This window comes from Wasmannia auropunctata, unplaced genomic scaffold (genome assembly GCF_000956235.1).
Source record: "Wasmannia auropunctata unplaced genomic scaffold, wasmannia.A_1.0 LD334170.1, whole genome shotgun sequence".
Classification (NCBI taxonomy): Eukaryota; Metazoa; Arthropoda; class Insecta; order Hymenoptera; family Formicidae; genus Wasmannia; species Wasmannia auropunctata.
In genome coordinates, this window is record NW_012028720.1 from 245874 (window position 1) to 268921 (window position 23048).

General features: G+C 44.2%; 1 protein-coding gene across 1 annotated transcript in view; it reads left to right on the forward strand.

The window, feature by feature from the left end:
- LOC105459685 (COUP transcription factor 2) overlaps positions 1-23048 on the forward strand; it is a 119993-nt gene that overhangs the window by 39013 nt on the left and 57932 nt on the right. The window contains exon 3 of the mRNA XM_011705912.1: positions 15154-15705. Coding sequence (XP_011704214.1) covers positions 15154-15705 — 552 coding nt within the window. The remainder of the gene's footprint in view (positions 1-15153; positions 15706-23048) is intronic.

Consider the following 23048-nt stretch of genomic DNA (forward strand, 5'->3'; position numbering starts at 1 on the left):
AGTTTAATAGTCGATAGATACCTATGATTAGCGTGTATATCCTTATAATCGAAAGTGGGCCAAACACGATGATATCTCCGTGGGAATTTTCCAGCCAGGCTAAATGCGACTTGAGCACACCTCGTGCGTGTTTCTACGAAAAAGGTCTAATTAAAGATTCCGCGTCGCTTTGGCTCTTCGAAGACGAGAGAAACTCGTCTCTCTCGCGAAGCAGGTGACGCGTCGGAGTAAGAAATTAGCTCGGGCACGTGACGACACGCGTTTATAAATACGGCCGCGCCGTGACGTAACGCTCGCGCGAGGAAGATGAAGTGGAAGGAGGTGGAGTTCTCGTAACAGGACGAAGGATCGCCCGGGGCGATCCTGTCGTAAACTCGACTGCTCACCGCCCAGAAGTTTCGAGCTAACGAACTTATCGTCCGCGCGCGCGCGAAAGTGGGGAACGCGCGCCTGATTAGGATCGCGATTACGCGCGCGCGAGTCCTCGGAGCCGCATCGCGTCGTAGAGACGTCTCAATATAATTCGTGAGCGATTACGGGCGATCGATCATGTGAAATCGCGTAAATTGAGAAACGAATAACGTGAATTGGCACTTTACACAAGTGGAATTCTTTAAATGCGCTGCCGTTAAGATAGTCGTGAATTTCATCATGAAAGCTTCTATGTACTTATTTTAAAATGTGTCCATATGTTTGATATCAGCTAATGTACCTACTTATGAAAGTTTCCCATAATTTGCCGATTAGATGTAAAACCATCATGTTGAACGGACTTGAATATCCATCGTAAATTACAAAATCTTAAGAGGATCTTAGAGTTATAAAGATAACAAAGTTTAGAGAGAGTTTTAAGTTCACAGATTGGTTATCGAGAGAAACAAGAAAAGTTTAATTAAGAATTTTATGTTACATGTTTACGTAAATTATTTTATTACTTAACATTTTAGAACGTTTTTTTATCTCAAAGACTAATTTATTAATTGAAGCTGAATAACTTGATGTGTAATGTAAATTTATCGTCAATGTTTAATATAAATTTTACACTGAACATTTTGAAATAATTAAAATGACTCTAATGGAAAGGATTTTATAATCAGCCTTCAAAATTTCTAAATAAAATTTCCCTACGCGATTTACCGTTAGAAATCATGACCGCTGTTAAATCTTTGGATGTCGCGCTCGCGTCTCTTGTATTCGTGCAAGGGCGGGAATATGGACCTTTAAAGTCGTCGAGGGGGGTCCTGGCGCTCCTGACCTTTCCTCAGACGCCCCTTAAATGTTGATTCGCGTCGCGATATCGCGGGGACGTGCTCGACTATCGAGAGCCCTCGACAACGCGACACAATGTTTCGGAAGCTATCCCAAACGTGGCATTAGTGTTTCTACGACTATCGTAAAATCCCACTCTCGCGTCGGATTCCGAAGGGTGAGTTGACTTTTCGTCAGCGTATATAAGAATGCCCGAAACGAGCTCGAGGGATTAATAAAGATATACGCACATATTGCACTCTTGCTGAGTGAGAGAGAACTGTTTGAAAAAAGATATACAGTATGTACAAGAAGTTTATATCTAATTGAATGCTTCTGAAATTAATTAAAACCAATTCTAAATTTTTATTACTATACATTACAATACAATAGCGCGAAAATCCACAATGAATATTTCACGAAATAATTGGATTCTAGTATTTAATTTGAAAATGAAATATTTATGAAACGATATTTATAGCAGACGAGACATAAAAAGCTTGTACATAAATTCCATCGTTAAATTTAAACACGAAGAAATATATGTAAGTGCAAATGTTAGATCTTGCCGTTTACACTCGAGCTGAAAGCATCTTTTCAATATAATAATTGACACCGTAATGACTGCGTTCGATAAGTTCTGTTAAAAGAACCGTCTAATTTGCTGGTACCTCCTATCGAAATAATAGCAGGCTTCTTCGGGTGAAAACGATCCAGTTCAGTAATAGCAATCAACGTTCTCCGAATTATGCCACTTTTCTCGCGAGAAAAAGAGAGAAAAAGAAGTAGAGAGCGTGCAATAAGCTACTACACAACGAACGTTATGTATAGCTGCTGTCGAATTGATTGGCAGGCCGGACAAATGACGGGGTGGAAGCGACAAGGTGAGAGAGCTAAATGTATGAATATCCTAAAAAGATTATTATGATCTTTATAGAGTATAAATACTCTAAAAAGATCGTTATGATCGCGCAAACACGATCAAGAGTTAAATATTTATAAATACCCTATAAATGCCCGAGGATGCGCGATTTCGTAAAGACGTCTGAAAGGCGAGCGTATTTAACGTGCAGAAAGATCGTGGGAACCGACTCGGTGCCAAGGTTATCGGAGCAAGTGCAACCGCCGAGCAGGTGAGCAGCGCGCGCGAGTTGACGTTGTACACCTAATATATAATTATTAGACGATCTATATGTCGCTGGATCGGTCGGCGAGTCGCGGCGCGGCCTTGCAGCTAGGCCGTGCGCGGTCTATTACACCGCAACGCCGATCTTCCGCAAATTACAATCTACGCGATTCCACCATTGCTATCACGCCACCACCCGTTGACGTTGACGAGCGCCGCGACACGTGGCGGAATTACGTAAATCCCCGTAGCGATATTCCATACTGCATCGGTTATTTGTCGGAACCTTAGGCGTTCATTAAGCGACTTCGCGTGCAATAATCGCAATCGGCAGGTTGATGAAATAATATAGCTCCCGATTATCCGGAGTACACGATGTGATATATCTGCTGCTGTAATTATCGTAAGCGTTATTTTTTAATAGTTTGAAGTACCGACAAGTGTTGTTAACATAATGAAGTATTATACCTTTATTGGAAGATTAAAATATCACATTGAAAAATATTGTTATTATTGCACCAGCAAAGTTTTAGGTTCCGATAGCCAATTCAGCTAATACGGAAAAATGGTAGATTAATTAAAGCAAGTTGTTGATTTTGTTAATTCTACATCAATGCTTTATGCATTAGAAATTTATAAAGGGTAAGCTCTTTATACATATAGATTAAAGATTAATTTTGATAATGATATGTTAAAAGTTTAATTGATGAGCAATTTAATATGTATCATGTTTCACTGGGCTATAAAAATCTTATCTAATAATACAGAAAAGCTATCAAGATCGTTTTGCTCGGCTCCGCTCTACTTCGATCGCCTGTTCTGTCTCTTTCTTTCACTCTTACAAACACATACACACACCTTCAAGCCAGAACCGCCAAAGGGTATCTACGGGCACCCGTTTATTAGATATGTAAAAATTATTCCGTGCTGCATTGGCCACGCGATATGTTGCATTTGCACATTTGCCGCCTCTTCTCGACCTCCCGCCCTTCCGTCATTCTACATTCCGTTTCGCTCCGCTCACTCAACTCGTCGCACCGCACTCGCGTTTTCTTCATCGTTGATGATTGACCCTCGTCAATCCCGGGACATCTAGAGATTTTCAAGAATCGAACAAAACCTATCGGCGAATACTTAATCACGAGGTGAATAAAAAGCATCGCTTAAATCGACGTTCGTAAGAACAGTTCCTGCTCTCCTAAACTGCCGTGTCACGCGGTATTAGCATTCTCCACTACATGTACTATGCAATTGAAAAGTATTCACCTGCGGCCAGACGTAATTTTACTCTTTTCTTTAAAATATATCGATATGAGGGACAGAAATAAATGGCGTTTACAGTAGAAGTGTGCGAATCAAGCATTTACATATTCGAATCGAATCAAATCGAATTTTTTATAACATGTTTGAAATTGAATCGAATCGAATCTGAATTAAATTTTCTCAGATTTATATTACATGTTAATTAAACGTAATAAATATCAAAATTTATGATTGACATTATTTTACGCAACGATTTAAATAAACTGAAGAGCTGTTTTCGATTTACAGCTTATTACAAAGAATCGTGATCTTATGTAATATTTTGAACTAGAAAATATGTAATTAATAATATGCAATGTATATACACGAATAATTAGAATGTTTTCGAACGTTTTGTTAATCTACATATACATTACATACATCAAAAATACTTACTTATTTACTATAGAGAAGAATGATTGATCGCACGGGAGATATAAATGAAACAAATAAAATAGGCGATCGATTCGATATTGATAATCATATATTGTTGATTCGAAATTCTCCAATTATTCGATTTCGAATCTAAGTATAGTAAATTCAAAAATGAACTCGAATAGAATCCACTGTGATTTAATTCGATTCGATTCGAATTCGAACTATTCTCACACCTCTAGTTTGCAGCATGTATATAATTTGATATAAACTATCGTAAAATAGCAATATCGCCATTTTATTGTACGCTCGATTTTCCATAATTGGATTTCGTGCAAGCTAAATCTCTCAATTTTGCGCAAACACCGAGTGGATATGTGTTATACGTTAGATGCGAAAAATTGCAATTCTTTTGAGGGAAGAAAGAGACGTCAGATTGTAAGACTAGGAAGCGCTTCTGCTGTTATTATAGCCTTCCGTGGTAGGTTTGCCGCAGGGTCCTTGTACACGAATGTATATTTTTCGTGCAGGTTCGTACATCAGAAATTAACCCTTTCGCTCGAAGGGACGTGCGTATATAATATATCAGGAAGAACTTGATGTTCATTTACGTGAGATGTTCGGTAGAGAGGGAGAAGACGTTTTTCTAGATTTGTAGCAATATTTTATCGAAGTGATATAAAAAATTAATCAAAGTTTTTAGCGTATGCAGATGTTAATTATTTTTATCATAATAATTTCATATAATTTTCATTTTATAACATATATACTTAACATATATTTAATTTCTAATATCGATTTAAATCCTAATTAATGTTATCTTTTTATAAAAATTTTAAACCGGTTGCAGTTAATTTTTCTCCTTAATATCATTTATAAGAATCTATTTCTAATATTATATATTCCCATTTCAATGTCTATGTCATATTTCTCTTCAATGTCGATTAAATCGATGTAAATATTTGCAAAATTCGGACCGTCACGCGCCGTTGTTCTTCGTTGTCATTGATTAGAAGAGAACACTTGAGAAAACATCGTCGAGGACAAGAGAAATAGCCGATAGGCATTGTAGGAACCGAGAGAAACGGGCGAGAAATTGGCACATCGCGATGATGCATTCGAATGAGCGGCGGAGCGCACTCATAAGGTGGTCGGGCTCGCTCGAGGGATTTTGTTAAACGGTGGGCGAAGGTAAACAGCTCGAGGATGAGCGTTGGTACGTTTGCACGACGCCTAACCGATGACCCAATGACCTCGTGCGGCGGTAGGCCTCATGTAGGTCGTCACCGTCGCCGAGGAGAGATCGTAGGCGGTTGATTCACCGGCTCCTCTTTCTTTTACTCGCGCGCGAACTTCTCTCTGTCTCTTTTTCTCTCTCTCTCTCTCTCTCTTGCGAGGCGAAATCGGGTGTCCTTCTCTATATCTCTCCGTCGCTCGCTGCAAACTCGCCTTTAAGAAAGCGATACTTGGGATGCTTCCTTCTCGTCGTGGTCCTGTTTTGATTTTGATGGAGTGGTCCTGGAGGAACGATGGTCCTTGAGTGTGTATTTATTGTAAAACTATTCTCTGAGTTTATGTGATGAGTCACCTTGTGTTCAACAAGCAGGTATTATTTACGGTGCAATGCGACAGTTAACGTACTTTTGTACATAAAAATAGGAGGTGTAATATGAGTTTGTCATTTAGTTATTTAATATCTAAAAATAAAGTTGTAAATTATTAAATATAATGCATATATTGCATATATAACATAACATATATACATATCGTGCTGTATTGTTAATAATGAAATAATTATTAAAATGTAATTCAGTTAATATTTTATTATTATCGACTATTGAATTTTTATTTGAGATTTAAACGTTTCCTGCATCTCGAAGATTCAAGACCAAGCTCACCTTGAACGGCTCGCAATGCCTGAGTGTATACATTGGGAACGACGGGGTGCTCGATACTAACATGCACTTGCATTTCCTTTTGCAATTTCACGACATTTTCTGCTTTATGGCACGCCAACGATAATAATTGCAATATTTTATGCCGGGCAATTAACACCTTGCGACAACGCGGCGCAATCCCGGGCGAAGCTGCGCGACACTTCCTCGCCGATAATGCCGAGGATGCCGCTTCCGAGAGCGTCGTAAAACATCGGGACGGAGGTGTCGCGGATCGATAAACACGACGGCGAATCGTCGAGTTTCACCTGCATGGTATTTAGGTCCGTAGGAAACGTATCGCGCCACCATAGAGATGAGGCGCCGCCGCGCAGCGCGCCGCGCGCCGCGCGCGCGCGCGCATCCGTTAAGATCGGCACGGAGACGTGAGAAATATCGGCCGGCAATATAAACCGATGACACGCAGGAAAGTTTCACGAGCGTAATCGAAGACGACTCCCGTTCTCCCGCTTTCCTGCGGCGGCGGCTCGCTTGCCCCGCTCGCTCGGGGACACTAAACCAGGCTTGTCCGGAATCGCCGTAGAGTTTATGTTAATGGCCCAATATTTCTTCTCCCGTAAGAACATTAATTCAACAGTGCATGCCTCAATGCTGAAAGTCGTATGTAAATGCGATCGCCAGGTGTTAACAGGGTCGACCATTGAGGCTTTAGCATATGCGAGAATTCAAACAAATGTATATTATTTTAAAAAACTACGCTAGCAATTCATCGGTTATATTCATCATTTCTTAACTTGTCCCGCTTATTGCGTGCGTTTATTACATGCGTGTAAAATAGTTTACATTTTTATATTCTGCATCGCAATGTTACATTTGTTGAAATTCATCACAATCCTGTTATCAGAATTAATTCTGATAACAGGATTTAACGACTTAACGGAATTAACTAATAGAAGATAACACATTTATCTTTTTTCTATTATAAAGCTTTATAGTTCGATACTATATTTCTGTGCACTGCTGTTTACTGCTTTCTAGTTGGACATTTCCATTCGATAATTAGATCAAAAGATCTAGACACATATATAAAGTTAGTTATTCAAGGCACTTCAGTTAGTAGAGCAAACGATACGTGTAAAATAGTATATCACCGCGAAATCGCTTCGTTATACGGAGGATTAACGAGTGGGGAGTCGCTAATGGCTCTTGATAACAATGCCAGAGCACCTCGTAATAAATTAATCAGCATACAGGAAACGGCCATACATTTGTAAGCAAACGATCGACGTCATCCACGGGTGAATTCCACGCGAAATTACGTTCGCTATCGATCGGAATATTCATGCGTGTGCGCGACGGTTTATTGACTTGCGCTTTGAAATCCTTTGGAAAATTTCTGGATTGTCCCAACAAATAAGCGGGGAAGATCCCCCGGCGTCGTCGCCGCGTATCTCCCGAGCGCGCTACCGTTTGCCTCTTAAAATTATGCAAATCCTTGATAACTCGTTCATCGAATGGCGAGCATTAAGCCGGGGACGACCGCAATAAAACAACGCCTCCAGAAATAATAAAAACGCGCGGAATTTTTTTGTTCACGCGAAATCGAAATCGCTGCTGACGGTAAACGGGATGAGATAACACTCGCGTTTTTCAACGTTATGCGCGCGTAAATTGCGTCGAATCTTCCGGCGTGCGTGTTTCATTATTATGCGACTATGCAAATTCGTCTGGACAAGTCTTGATTCACGTTTGACTTAGGGTCATCGAAAGCAGCAGTTGTTTGCCAACCACAACGAGGAAAGAAGAATCTTCGAAATGTAGTATCCGCGTTGGCGCTTCTATAGAATCCGTTCGCGACGCGAAGAGAAACGCTTTCACGAACATCTTTATCTGAACACCTATAGCAAATCTGCGCGATACACGATGGGCAGACAGATGTACACGCACACACGCTCTTTTCCTTTTTTTTTCTCGTTTCTGACTCATGCGTATATATATGTGTACACTCGCGCGCGCGCCGTAGTCGTGTTAAATTTCTAAGTCGTACACGTCACGAGCGCTAATGAAATTCCTTTACCGCGGTCGCGTCCCGCATGACCGTCTTAATCAACGCGGCTGTCGCCACGAAACGAAAAGAATTAGCATTTTAAATCACGCGCTCGGCGGGTGCTCGCCACCCCGCGCGCCTTCGCGCGGCACACCGACTTCTTGTCTCCCTCGCCTTCTTCCCCTTCGCGCGACCTACGGGCCCCACATCTCATCCCGGTAATTCGTTTATTATTATCAAGGCGGATCGGAAGATTGATCGTCACTCCCCGATGTTTATAATTATTTCGAGCGATACCACGGCGCGCGTTCACATTGTACGTCACACCGGGACGGACGCGCCTCGGCCCCGTCTTCGGTGGACACTCACGCACGTGAACGGGCCCCACACCTACACACACACACACACACGCATCATAACGCGCGCGAGAATACGCGCCGCGAATCCACACACACACCGACATCGTATCCATGTGCGCGAGAGAGGAAGAAAGCGATAGGTTCGACCTCGGCGTTTTTTTTTCTACCCGGACGGATAGCTCCCCTCCGCCCTCTCACGGTATCCCCCTTTTTTCGAACCGCGCGCCAGGATCATCAATCTGCGTCCCGCGGACTCCTTCGAGGATACGGCCACGCGTTCGCCGCCGCCGCGAGGATCGCTCAGGGTCCCTCTGGTGAGGGTCTCTCCGATACGCTCGCGTCAAGGTTCTCCCTTTCGCGCCCCCTTTTCTCCCCCCTCGTCTCCTCCTGACAATTTCCGCGATCCTTCCGCGATTCTTTATCGGCGTATCACGGCCTCGCGCGACAATCAACCGGCACGTCCGCGCTAATGAAGCCACGTCGTTTTTGACGAGTAGCATTATCGTTCGCCGAGAGAAAGCATAGCGCAAGATCTCGGCGTCGGACAGTTCTTTCATTGTGGCTTCGACGTACCACGACGTGGTGTTACGGTATTACGAGTTAGTCCGAGCGACCTTCGACACACTGAAGTCCGCGATGACTTCACTTGATCGTTACGCGTGAAAAATCTACCGTTAGCGGTTTCCCTTCTTTCAGCGAGACGGTCCTTCATTTATTAGAGAATCTTTCTATCCAATCTGGTAAGGAGAAACAGCTATTTTTTTATTTATCGATTTTAGAATTTCACGATCGACATTGGCGTTCCAAGCTGGTCGTAATTTCATTTAGTGGGAAGGCTACATGAAAAATTCATGATCATTCACAGTCAGCAACACCCTCATTTCTTCCGTTAGTTGGTTAAAATCCTGTTTCGATTTAAAAGCAAGATCGTTCTAGAATTTATCTTTTTTTTTTATCTTTCAATACTTCAGATAATTGAGTGCATAATAATTTCTATTTCAATAAGTATAATAAATAAAAATTAAAGTATTTTAATAAATAAATTCGGATCCTATAACATCTGTAGTTAATCGGTCAGAAATTTGATGTAAAGATTTGTTGTAAAGAAATTCAAACGCGAGAATTCGATCTTCTTTATTTCGAATTTTTATATCAACATTGATTTGTATCAACCTCTATATTTAGACGTTAATAACAGCTTCACTAAAATCAATATAGTTATCATTTCCTCGTTCCTTCGAAGATTTTATGCTCTTATTCCGTCTTTCCGTTTGCACGGAAAAATTCAGATTAGATCTAATCAACGGAAAATCCCATTTTTTCCGTTATCGATCCATCGTCATAACTCGCTTTCACGCTATAAGTCGCTATAATCGCTCTTATATTGAAGAACATTAGACTCCTGCAATTGGCGTCTTCAAACGATATTTATCATCATTGAACTTTAATACGAACGGAATTGTTCTACGACACGATTGTGCGTGCAAATAATTCACCTTTGTCCCCCACGTATGTCTGATGAAAAAAATTTCTTCGTACTGTTTTTGCATCCTGTATTTATATTTATTAAAAATAAATTTATCGTCTATATTCGAATGTTCAACTATTTAATCAGTTTTTAAAAAAATTATTAAAACTATTTTTATCCTATAAAATTTTACTCATTATACCTACTTTGAAACATCTGGTATTAATTTATTAACAAATATAATGACCATTCAATTAAAATAATAAATATAAATGTTTAATGTATAATAACAATAAAAAAATATATAATAATACGCAAAAAATAATAATAAATTAAAGAATTAACATTTACGTTACAGCAACATTTATGTCAAATCGATTTCGATCGACTCTCGTCCAACTTAAATCTTGATAATTGATAGCGATAAACTGTCGCTAACAACGGTACAAAATACGGTGGCAACAATCGGGAATCACGGCGCGGCGCATCAGCCTCGTGGCGAGTCTTTTAACGAGGAGAAACCACGGATCGATGCGGTTAATCCAGCGCGGCGGAGACGGTATCGCCTGATTGCGGCTGCGACGTCACGCGGACTGCTAAGGTACCGAAGCCAAGGCGAGCCAGCGGTCGACTCGGACTCGGATAGATGGCTACGGTGGTTGGTAACGGTACCGAATCTGCATACACCGTACCGTATACACGTTTACGCCGCGCGCACAGTCGGGCGCGCTATCGGGGAACCGCATCATGCTAATTCGCATCCTCCGCCGGCCGTTGAGATTCTCTCGCGCGGATCGCGTCCCTCGCCGGGACCACGGGCGTCCCGGTTTCGCCCGCGAAACCCAGCCAGGTCGATACGCGGCTATTCCCGCAACTGTCCGGTTTTCTCCTTGTGGAATACGCCGTTCCCGCGCGTTTAGCGAGCGATGCCTCAGTCCGTTGATTTCCGGAAGATAAGAACGCTAGATAACGATAAAATATAACAAGTTAGTTAAGATATATGGAATGTGTATATACGGAATATGCAAGCGAAAGCATGTACTTATAATATTAATTTATATAAAATAAATAGTATGTACATTAGATAGATACACATGTACGATATAAAAGAATTAATATCTGATTAAATATTTTGACTTAAAATCTTGTTCAGAAAGACAAAGGTCCATTTGATCTTGAATATAATAATATTATTATTATATTTTCTTATGCAATTGCGCTAATTGTATTTCTTCTTTTTATTCTTTATTTTTTATTGATTTGTCGATCATCGTCGCTTCTTCGTTCCCCGCAAACGTTCATCCATGATTCTGCAAATGCGTTACGCGATTACGAGGACGATTTGGAGAAGGCGGGCCGAGATGTCGGCGAAGGAAACGAAGCGAGAAAAAGGAGCGCAGTCGCGAGTCCTCTACCGATGAATCACTCTCTCGGCTGTATCGGACGATCTGGACAAGCTCACCCGCATGCTCGGAACATGTTTATCTCCGGTTTCGCGTGTCAACTTCGTCATTGTACGCCATTTCCCTCTCTTTCTCTTTCTCTCCCTTTCTCCCGCCTCATCGTCGATGCATCGATATCGCGGAAGTGCGGCGCCGCTGTCCGGAGCGTTAAATGGGACTTTCGTCGATCCCTCGCGTATCTGGGTGGGGGACGGGACGACGACGGTGGACCCTCCCGTCTGGTTTGGACCCCTCGTGCGTGGTCCCTCTCGCGAGGAAAGGTGAGAGCGGGAGAGGGATGGGACCAAACGCGACGGATGGAGAGGCGAACGGGAAGAGAGGCGACGCGGGATGGAGAAGGAAGGGCAGAGAGAAGAGCCCATTCCTTCGTTAGAGCCGCGGGGCGGAGGTTGGCATCCAGGCGCTTCTCAGCGGGGCGCCGTTTCTTCGAGTCTCGGCTCTCTCGAGCAGGAGAATCTCGTACGTGAAAGACTCCCTTCCACGCTCCTCATCTCCTTCTCCATCGTCGTCTTCTTCTTCTTCTTTCTCCGCGACCGCTGCTTCTCGTCCGTTCTCCGTTTCGCTTTTAACGTGCCACCCTCTCCCGGTCCCGCATCACCGCTAGTCTCTCGCGAGCTAGAGCGATCTCTCTCTCTCTCTCTTTTTCTTTCTCTCTCGCGCTGCTTGCCGTCTCGCTCTCGAGTCGCTATCTCTTCCGAGAACACGAGCGCTGCATCGCGCCGCATCGATGCGCGCCGTACGTACGCCCACGCGTTGTTACGAGTCGCAATTTGCCGGGGTACGTCCTAGACGGTGTTCCCTTTCGGCTGCGGGGTTTAAGTGTGCTCTCAATGCCCTCGCTCTCTCGGTTCCGCGTTCCGAAGATCGAGAGTCCTCCAGAATGTCGTCGAAGCTGCACCGTTTTCTTAAGATCCGCTATAATTTTAATCTGATGTTATTGATACCGTATGAATATTAATAGCTCAAAAATTTAGCACAAAAACGTACAGATGCGAAAAAACAAAAGTACAAAAAAAAATGAAACTAATCTATTATTTACTAAAAATATAGAAAGATACAGTATAATTTTTGCATTAATTTTTCATTTTATAAATATATTTATTGTATATGAAATAAATAATTCTTTGTAAACTTATTTCTTTTACTTGGAATCTTTTTCCACGACCGTAATAATACATTTATACAAAATTTTCCACAGGAAAAATAATTTTCAAGAACACTTGTCTGTTCTTGACATTTATTTTTTTATAAATAATTATTATTACTATAATTAAAATTGTAGCAGAGTATAAATATAATTATTATTATCAATTTAAAATTTCTAAGAAGAAGATCGATAAGTTGCGAAATTATTATTCTAAATTACGTGGAAAAATCCAGCCTTGAGACGCCTCAAGTTTCCACGTATCCAAACGAGCACGCGCATTTAAATAATTCACATTATTCGCTTCAATACTCGAGAAGTTGAGGCGCAGATTTGCGAAGGCTCGTCGGCAGCTCGTTCCGGTCGCCTCGTTTTCAGCATTGTCACGCGCACGCGTTGCCCCGTCATTTGCCAATTATCGCGAGTGAAAGCACACTCGAGTAACGCGAAGTAATTGCGTTACGCGGACAGATGAGCGCAATCGCGCACGCTCGCACGGCGGACAATCGCGCAAGAACACGCGCGGTCGTTACTCAACAGAGTAATCGCGTCGTCGTCCACTACCACCTCTTCCTCCTCCTCCTCCTCCTTCTTTTCGCGTATGTACGTACATGTATGTGTGTAGTCCGCGCGCGGAAAAAATACGCGGTCCGGTAATAATCGCGGTAATCGCGCCCGGAGAATGCGGTAGAGGCGCGTTTATAAGTACGTAACGGTTTGCAGGACATCTCGCGTAATCGCGCACGGCGAAAAGGCATGGTCGTCGCTCGCGATCGAAGCCCGCGGGAAATCGCCGATCGATAACCGAAATCTAATAAACTCGCGTTGTCGAGGACGAATCGTATAATCTTCATTTCGTGATCCGCGATAGAGAAGACTTATTCAAAGAAGAAACAAAATTAAAATTGTTTAAATAATATTTTTGTTATTATATATGTATATAAAATATTTTTCTAAATTTTTAAATTTAGTTAAGTTTATCTAGACCTTGTTATACATTATACGAATTTTACGATATTTTAAGCGAAGGCGCGACTATAAGAAGACATGTAACGTTTTTATCAGACGTGCACGCTGATTGAAACGGTCATTACTCCAGACTGCAATATTGAACACTTCTGTCTTGCGGAAAGAGCATATAATACGTAATGCAGCGAAACTACAAATTCTCTCGATAATGCACGTGTCTCGGCAAAAAAAGGGGTAACTAAATCCGTCGAAATAGTATGTCTAGAATTGCAGCGCGGGTATTAACCTCAATGATACGACGACGATGATGGGGGGATAATGATGATGATGATGACGATAATAATGGCCGCGGTCGATGAACCGGGCACGGCCACAGCTTTCGGCGAAATTTGTACTTGCTTGCGATCGAATCACCGACACCGCGGCGTCCTCCCCCCGGCTCCGGCCGATCATATTTGCGTGTACTTGAACGCTACGTGCCGCGTTATGGCACGCAGCCGCGGCCGTGTGTTTGCCTTTGCACAATATTTGCAGGCACTCGAGAGTATCGCCGCGAGAGACTCATCCGGGTTCCGGTACAGGTGTCGTGCCTCTCTCCGTGGCGGTTCGCGACGCCGCGGTGACTTCTTGGAAGTGGCTAGCGCACGTAGCGAAGTAGTGTACGCGGGTAAATGAGCGCGTTATGTATCCTCCCCGCGCTGGAACCTCGCGCTGCGAGGCACGAATCCGCTCGAACGGTCTTCTCGGCGAAACGGACCGTTAGCCACGCGGTGGTCGGCACGAGCGAAGTCCGAGAAGAGGACCTCCGCTCGTTACGTCACCGCCTGTCCGATGAGGATGGTCGCCCTGGGCGACGTAGAAATTCGCGCTTATAGACATGCGTGGCGCAACCCGTTCGTCAGATATCTTTTTTTAGATCGCGCTGATCGAAGAAATGAGCAAGAGAATTGCCCTTGCCGCTTAGGCTATTCAAGGCTACTCGTACGCGATCGCTGTTAATTTTTTTACACGCGCGATCAAGGTCAACGATATGATTCGTCGCTGAATCGCTCACGTCTGATTCTTATCTCGCGTTGATGTTAATCGTTAATCGTACGAAGGCATCGATATTAGCAATTTGTACGTAACGGTGAACGGATATGTCTCTTTGGAAATGAGCTCTAGTACGGTTTAGATAGATAATATTTCAACCAGCGGATTGCGTACCGAAAAGTGAAAGAGCCCGTTTCTCTTTTATGCCGGAGAGTCGCGAACTCGATGACGCGTGACTGCATAGATAAATCTCATTGCGCAACAGGCTTATCAGACTCCTCGTGTACGTTGAAATTTTCCTAGAAACGTTGAGACAGTTTTTAAGGAAGGGGTGGATGAAGGTCATATGTGAAACTGGGACGAGTTAAAGCGCGTTGGCTTTAAAGCGAGATGTACAATCGCGATAGAATTTATGAAAATTGCATTAAAAATGTAGCTTGCATTTTTTAAAGAGTTGGTAATGAAAAATAGAAGTGCACAGTTGATATATTTTACATTTTTCACCCACATTTTTCTAATTTTTCACATGTAATACTTCAAGATTGTTCGAATTCCGCAAGCTCGATCGCCCCTCAGCTAAGTTCGCCGTCTTGATCCGCCGTCTCTCGCGCAGACCTTGGGGCAAGACGGCCGAGTGATCGTACCGTGTAACGTGAAAGCGAGATCAGCATCTTAGGTAAAGGCGAGTCTTCACATTATCAAGCGCTCCTCTTCTGTGTTTTCAGCTGTGCAAAGGGGGCGAGTGCCGCCGTCGCAACCCTCGCTGCCGGGTCTGCCGGGCCAGTTCGCCCTGACGAACGGGGACGCGGTCGCGTGTGCCAGCCTAAACGGACACTCTTACCTCTCGTCGTACATAAGCCTGCTGCTGAGGGCGGAGCCCTATCCGACCTCGAGATACGGCCAGTGCATGCAGCCCAATAACATCATGGGCATCGACAATATCTGCGAGCTCGCGGCGCGGCTGCTCTTCTCGGCGGTCGAGTGGGCCCGGAACATCCCGTTCTTCCCGGATCTTCAGGTGACAGACCAGGTGGCCCTGCTCAGGCTAGTGTGGAGCGAGCTGTTCGTCCTGAACGCGAGCCAGTGCTCGATGCCCCTCCACGTGGCGCCGCTCTTAGCGGCGGCGGGCCTTCACGCCTCGCCGATGGCGGCGGACCGCGTGGTCGCCTTCATGGATCACATTAGGATCTTCCAGGAGCAAGTGGAGAAACTCAAGGCGCTCCACGTCGACTCCGCGGAGTACAGCTGCCTCAAGGCCATCGTTCTCTTCACCACCGGTGAGTCTGAGATTATTATTCCTAACCGCTCTGTGCGCTCAGTTCGATTTAAGTTAGAGTATATTTAAATATTTCTATACCCCCCCCCCCGTCCCTCTATATTTTAACGATTAAAATATACATGGTGATAAATTGCGATTCACCACCATTCAAAATACGTGCTTCTAAATATTATTCCGTTAATTTTGTTAAAATATCCTATGCTTCGCATTCACCAAAAGTCATGCCATCTGGAAGTTTTTCCAAGCTTTGTCAAGCCGTGATATCTTCGTCGAAGAAAAAAGACTTGCGGCATTTAAAGACTATCCCATGAAATATTATCTAAACGTCACGAGCGCGCGATGACAGATTTCGTCATGAGTTCCTCTTGAAAAACCCGCCCGGGACAAACTAGAAAGCCATCCCGCGTCGCGTTTTTGCGTCTAGCACGAGCCGAGGGGTCTTCACGACGTATTCCCGACGTTACAACGATACTTCGGTCGTCGTCCGTATTACCCGCGCCTGCCTGCCTGTCCCGCCTATAATCGTCATGACGATGCTATCTCGAAGACGCTCGTTGTCACGTAGCCGCGATCCTCGACGGGCCTAGAGAGGCTAGCAGCGCACCGAGAGGGACAATGCTCTTTCTCTTCCCCCGATCGCGAAGCCTCATGGTTCCTGTACCACGTACCGGGTGGCAGGAGAGCGCTGCGCCGGAAGAACTCTCCGAGCGCATAAGCGGAATGGTTCTCTCTCCATTTCTCTCTCTTCCCCCCCCCCCTCTCTCTCTCTCTCACTCACTCTCTGTCTCCCCAGAGAAGATGTACGCTCTCTCGACGTCGTCGTCCGTTGCTCGCTGACCGCGGGCTGCGTCTAATCGACGTGGCAGAGATATTATCGCCGCCGGTATGCCTGCGACTGTCATCCAGCAGCGCGATTCCCGTCGGGACCAGGAGACGACGGCGACGGGATGACGACAATTCACTGACGTAACAATGTGTAACGCCGCGGCGGTGGCGGCGACGCGGACGTACGTGGGTACGTACGTACGTACCTTCGTTGTGTCGCGATCGTCATCGAGCCGTTGAGACAATGCGTTTCTCCACTTCCCTCTGTCCGTCTCCCGCCGCAACGTGTTCTCGCTCCCCGAAGCCAATCTCTAGTCCCGGTATCTATCTCCTGCCTTTCCCTCCATCTCTCTCCCTCTTTCGCCGCATCCGATGACAACCGCATCCTGTCCGAACGAGCGCTCGCGCGAGCTATCTCCCGGCCCATCTGCTCCTTTCTCCAGGAGGAACCACCACCATCGCACGCGCATCACGTATACCGAGAGAGGATTTCGGACCGGGCGGCGATCCTCTCCTGCCGGTGTGTTCTCTTCGTTGGATACGTGCACGCACGTTCGCACGCACACGACTCGCGGCCGGGCGGTAGGTTTCAGTCAGGGGGGGTCGACGAGGACGATGAGGAGAACGGCGGCGGCGGCGGCGGCGGCGACCACGACGATGGCCCATGCTAAAGCATCTCGCCGTAGATACGAGATGGGAGGCTATTTATTTCCGTGCTATATGGGCACGCTTAGCTTGGCTTAGCTTATGCTAATGTCCCCATTCTCGGGGAACCACCTCCACCTCCTCCTTTTTGCCCCGCTCGACTTTTTCTACTCTTTCTGCGCCCGGACGCGATCGCTGGACCTCTAGTCCTTTTCTTCCTCGCGTATCCCTGCTATTTGGGTGAGCCTTTCTTCCCTTCTTCTCCCTTACGACTTAACGTTTAACGCTTAAAGCTGCTCAGCTTATATGCGATCTTTTTTAAATGTAATTATATTTTTATGAGCGTAGCATGCTTGTATATATGATGATCGAAAAAGAATTCTTTGACTAATTTGAAGTCCGAATTATTTAAAAAGAATAATACAGAAAAGGTAAAATATAAATGTAAAGTTTTGATTAATTTTTTTATTAATTAAATATTTAACAAAAGTTTTGCAAAAATTAAAGTCGGCCAGAAATTAATTAATGCTAAAATTTTATTAATTATTTATATTTAAAAGTTTAATTTACGAAAAGCAATCCGTTTATAATTGTTTATTCAAAAGCATTTTTTATTCAAATATTTTCCGTATTTCTAAAAAAATGTTTTTATTATTTGTAATTTTTATGACGAAATGTTAAAATATTTTTCTTATATTTATATTTACAACTATATATTTGGAAACACAAAAACTTTTAAAAAGGTTTTAAAGATCAGGTTTGAAAAGATTTTAAATATTCACTTTTAATTTACTGATAACACGAACATGCACGTACGTAAATCGGGAATAAATACTGGTTAATAAATTTTTACGTAACATATCGTAATACGTGTTGATATGCCGACAACCGATTCGAGATAAGCTTATTATTTATTATAATTAAGGGATTAAAGGATCGCTATTATGAAGGTTAAAAAGCGAACGGGCCAGGACACACCGTCTCGTTTAATTTAACATAATGGAAGGCAAGAGCATGGAAACGGTAACTCGCGATCGTGAATGAAATTCGTTTGAAATGAAAAGCACAGAATGAATGTTCGCGCGTACCGCGGCACGTTATTACGCTAATCGAGGTGTGTCGCTCTTTTAGCGAAACGCAAAAGTAACGAATGCGAAATGCATTATTAATTACACCGAGGCCGGTATGCCGTTTTAAGATTGCATTACGAGATAATGAACGGCCGCCGTTCAAATTTTTGCTCCGTTCGCTCCACATAAGTAAGGAGCGTTTGATAATAATTAGCGTTCGATACTTAACGCGATCGTGAGAAACATCTAGTGTCGCGATAACGATTATCTCAACCGGTCTGATATGTAAATTGCTGTTACCAGAAAACGTACGTCATAACATCTTATGTCGAGCCGTTTAAATCATCTCGCAACTTCCCGCTGTCTTAACAGCTGAATTGCTTTTGTTGCGCGCAAGAACTTGCGCTACGAGAATCGACTGATTAATATCTTCAACAATTATAATAAAATCTGATGTAATTTTACAGCAGACTATTTATCAGCGTATCATTTCTATTAGTTTATTATTCTTACAATTGTATTTATAATTCCACTTTGACTATTCATACGATTATTTCTTACTCATTTAAAAAAAGACAAGTAATGAGGAAAAATGAGAAACCGCTCTCTAGCTTGTTAATGTGAATCAAAGTGTTTATTTATTCAGATTGGATCAACGTTCGTTATGAAAATTACGTCAGCGAAATCTAATCACGATAATGGTAGCTGGAAACGAACTCGTGCCTTTCGTATTCCAATATCTATCGCGTATTTTAATACATGTGTTTAGCGCTGCTTCGGAAGATTCCGGTGCGATTACGGTATGTTACGTGTCACGTGTAATTGACGTGAAATTAGCGTGTCCGGCGGCGCGAGAGCGCGAATAAATTTCTTTCCGCTTTCCATCTCTCTCTTTCTCCTTACATCGGGGGAAGGGGGGGAGGGGGGAGGAATGGGAATTCCTCTCCGCCCGCGAGATGGAGGGTTGCGTCTTTTTTTCCGTGCACCACCCCGTGGCCGCCGTACGTCCACGGACCACGTGTCTAATTGTTCGGATAAAACGGCGGAACGAGGGCACGGTGCATAAAGCTAGCGTTTAGTTCGCTAAGATCGGCCGCCTCTCAGCTTTCTCCGATGTTGTGTATGCACGAGATACTGCATACCCGGTGGTCCAAAACGTCCCGAGCGCGCCGCGCCGCGCCGCTTGAATAATCGTCGCCCGGGATCATTACGTCCCCGACGTCGATACATCGGCCGTAATTATACGGGAAAAGGAGCTCGCCCGCGCGCGCGCCACGATAGCTAGAGAGACCTTTAATTGCAACAACAACCGACGCTGCCATTTATCCCGCCCGGTCAGTAATGTTTCCCGGGAATCTCGCGATCAATTTCGAGACGGCTATTTCGCGTCGCGTTGCAAAATCGGGCGTGAAGAGAAATCGATGCTGATATTTTTTTGCGGCTCCGAAGTTAATTTGTTTTTTCGTAATGAATTTTTCCATATAAAATATATAATTTTAATTAATTGTGATAAATAGTTTTAAAAGACATTATATGTATTTCAGTATTTTTCTCTGCTGTTTTCATCAGGTGAAAATTCGAGATGCAAGCTTTCTCGAAGCTTCCTCGTTCTCTCGTCTCTTCACGCCCCTCGCGAGAAGGCCCGTCGTGAGGAAAAACGCAAGACATCGCGCGCGAATCGTTATCAGCCGTCCCGTTTCCCGTCCGAGATTAGGAACGGTCCGATTTGCTTCGAAATCCAAGCTCCGCTACCTTGGATAAGATCGGCCGCATTATCTCGGCGTGCGCCGCGCCGAGCCACCCCGTAGAGGCGGGCATGTAAATGCGCGCGGCGCGGATATATTTATGCGAGAGAGGGTATTACCGGAGAGCCCCGCGCACAGAGCGAGTGCGCGGTACCTACGTGTATCTTGATGGGAAACACTCCCACGATTATGTGGCATGCAATGCAATTCCCTTTGCCTCTTGCCTTGCCCAACAGCCGGCAACCATCGCGCGAGCGAGCCTGACGAGCGGACGGGCGTGTTGCTGGTGTACATACGCCGCCGTTGCGTTTCTGCGCGCGCGGATGCCACCGGTATTTAACGATCTAATTAAGAACGTAAGCCCAACGAGGGACAGCCGACGTCGGCCTCCACGCAAGAGAGAGGGAGAGAGAGAGGGAGATGTAGATCTCGCGGTATCTCTACGGCGCCCCGGCCACTTCCGGCTACCTACGCGTTGACTTTTTACCGCGCGCATTCGACGACGCCGAATGTATTATACATACATCTCGTTGATGCTAATGAGCGGGAAGAAAGGTTGGACAATTAGATAGATGGGGAGATAATTATTAATGAACGGGTACTTACGTATTGATATTTATTTTAAACGGGGTTTTAAGAGATTCTTACTTACGGTTGAAATATCGTGAAGTTCTCAGCATTCGTGTGAATTATATTCGCTAAAATCTCGCAATTCGTTATCAGTAATTTCTCGGTGATATCAAAATTACGTAAAACAAAGAATCAACTATTTTTATTTTTTATAAGCATTCTCTCTCTCATATTTCTCGTTATAAAATAATTTCAAAATTTTTCGAAGCGCTTTAGAACTAAAAAGTTATGCATTAACAAGTTAGAACTAATAAGTTATGTCTATGGTATTCGCAAATAATAATATCTGAGATACTGTAAGATTGCCAAGCTGCTGTTTACATTCTGATGGTGTTCTGAATGATTACATTCTAATAAAATATACTTTAAATATAATATGTTAAAATTTAAATAAATCGGCAAATACCGGGAAATAAGTCACTTCAAGGAGCATTGGGAAATCGAGCGAGATGAATGCGAACCGCTGCGCGCTGTAGCCGTGAGGCTCTCGAGTACCGCGTGCCGGTATGTTTAATAAAATATTGCCACATCATTAATGTAGGCACTGCGCGAGGCCGCACGGTCACTCTTCTTTTTTTTCTCCATTTCCTACCGCCGTCGATGACTCGGTACATTTGGACAGGGCACCCTCTATTCGAGCCTAGATACGAGACTGACGTAACGATTGGTACACACCCACACCTGTCAGCCGCCACTGACAAGGACTGTCAATAGTAATTACACCTTAATTTCATCACGCAAATATCTCGGTTCGCCATTGCTCTTCCCTGGTGAATCTCGTGATCCTCTGCCGCATTCTTCATTCGATCGATGAACATTTCAAGTTTATTGCATATATTTTCTCGTCAGAAAGCCGGAAGATGTGTAGAAATTATTTCTAATCTTAGTTGCTATAAAATTATAAGTTATAAATAGATTCGAGATCATTTTACAATTTCAGAATGATGGATTATGTATGTAAATTTTTCCCATAATTTTCGATTATCTATAATTATTATTCATTCATTACTTAAAAAAATCTGTACATTTATAATTAATTATATCTAAAAATGTAAATTTTTAAAACTAACATTAAAAATTAATTTATAGTAACTATTACTAAAATTCACACTAACAATAAGACGAAACGTGTTTCATGCTTGCACGCATTTCAATGTTTTTTAAATACAAATAGATTAGATTAGGAAAACTCTGTTTTATCTGAAACGTGCCAATTAATTCCGGAAGGCGATCCGTAAACGGTGCAAAGTGCGCATCCCGAATTTACAATCGAGCATCAGGCTATGCCGCGATTCGTCGCGATGGTTACATCAGTCCATCATCAGTATCGTCCACAGCCACGCTCCCGAATAGGTCGGCGTATTATTGACGCGTTTATCATTGTCGTTATTATCACTGTCTGTCTGTCTGTACTCACCTGTTAACCTCGGATAATTTATCGACGTGACGAAATAATCGTGCACTCGAAATGTCGAGCGCGAACGGGAAAGAGCGTCCGCTCGTGGAGGATGCGAGAGATGAAGGGGGGGGGGAAGGGGAAATGGGATGCAGAATGCAGGATACGAGATAGAAATCGCTTTGATGGTCAAACCACGTCACCGACTAATCAGCGTCTATCACGGAACGAATCTAAGCGACCGAAGCTCGAGCTTGCCAGACGTTTGTCAATCCAGTAATCATGATTTCCAGTTTCCGCGATACGCTAACGGATCGCGAAGACGATACGACGAAGTCGGCGGAAATGTAAAACGTGAAACGAAAATATCGACGACATTTTACGTAACTTGATGTGCATATCGTGAGACTTCCTCTCACGTTCTTGAAAAAGAAAAAAAAAGCAAAAGAAAAAGCGCCCGTCACGAGGACAGTTCGTAAACGTTCGTTCTTCGCGCTTTCTCGCGGTTCTCGCGCTTTCGTTTCGCGGCTCAGAGAAAAACAATGCAAATGTCGACGCCACTGTGCGGCCACATCGCGCCGCTAACTACCCCGGCTGTGTTTCGAGAGGGTGACGACTCCCAGCGTTGCCCTCACACGTACGCACGTATACACACCGAAAGAACCGAGAGACCGGGGTAATACAGAAGGGGTAGAGAGACGGACGGCGGTCGCAGCGGGATGCGGAGGAGCCGCGGAGGGATGTGTTATCTGTGAACCCGAGTCCGCGACCCTTCCCCCTATCCCACGACCGCGGTGGTGGGCCCTCTATCTCGCATTGTTACGCCCGCGCGCCGCCGGCTCGGGGGCTCCCGCCGTCCCCGAACTCTTGACTTTAAGCGTTACCCATTTTCATTTTATTATCTGCCCTCTTCATCCGCGCATCGCGCCGCGCCGCGCCGGCCGCTCATCGCGCTCGCTCCAGCGACGCGTCGCGTGCGTCGTCGCGATCCCGCGACGGAGACTCGGGACGTAAATTGGGGAACCACTCC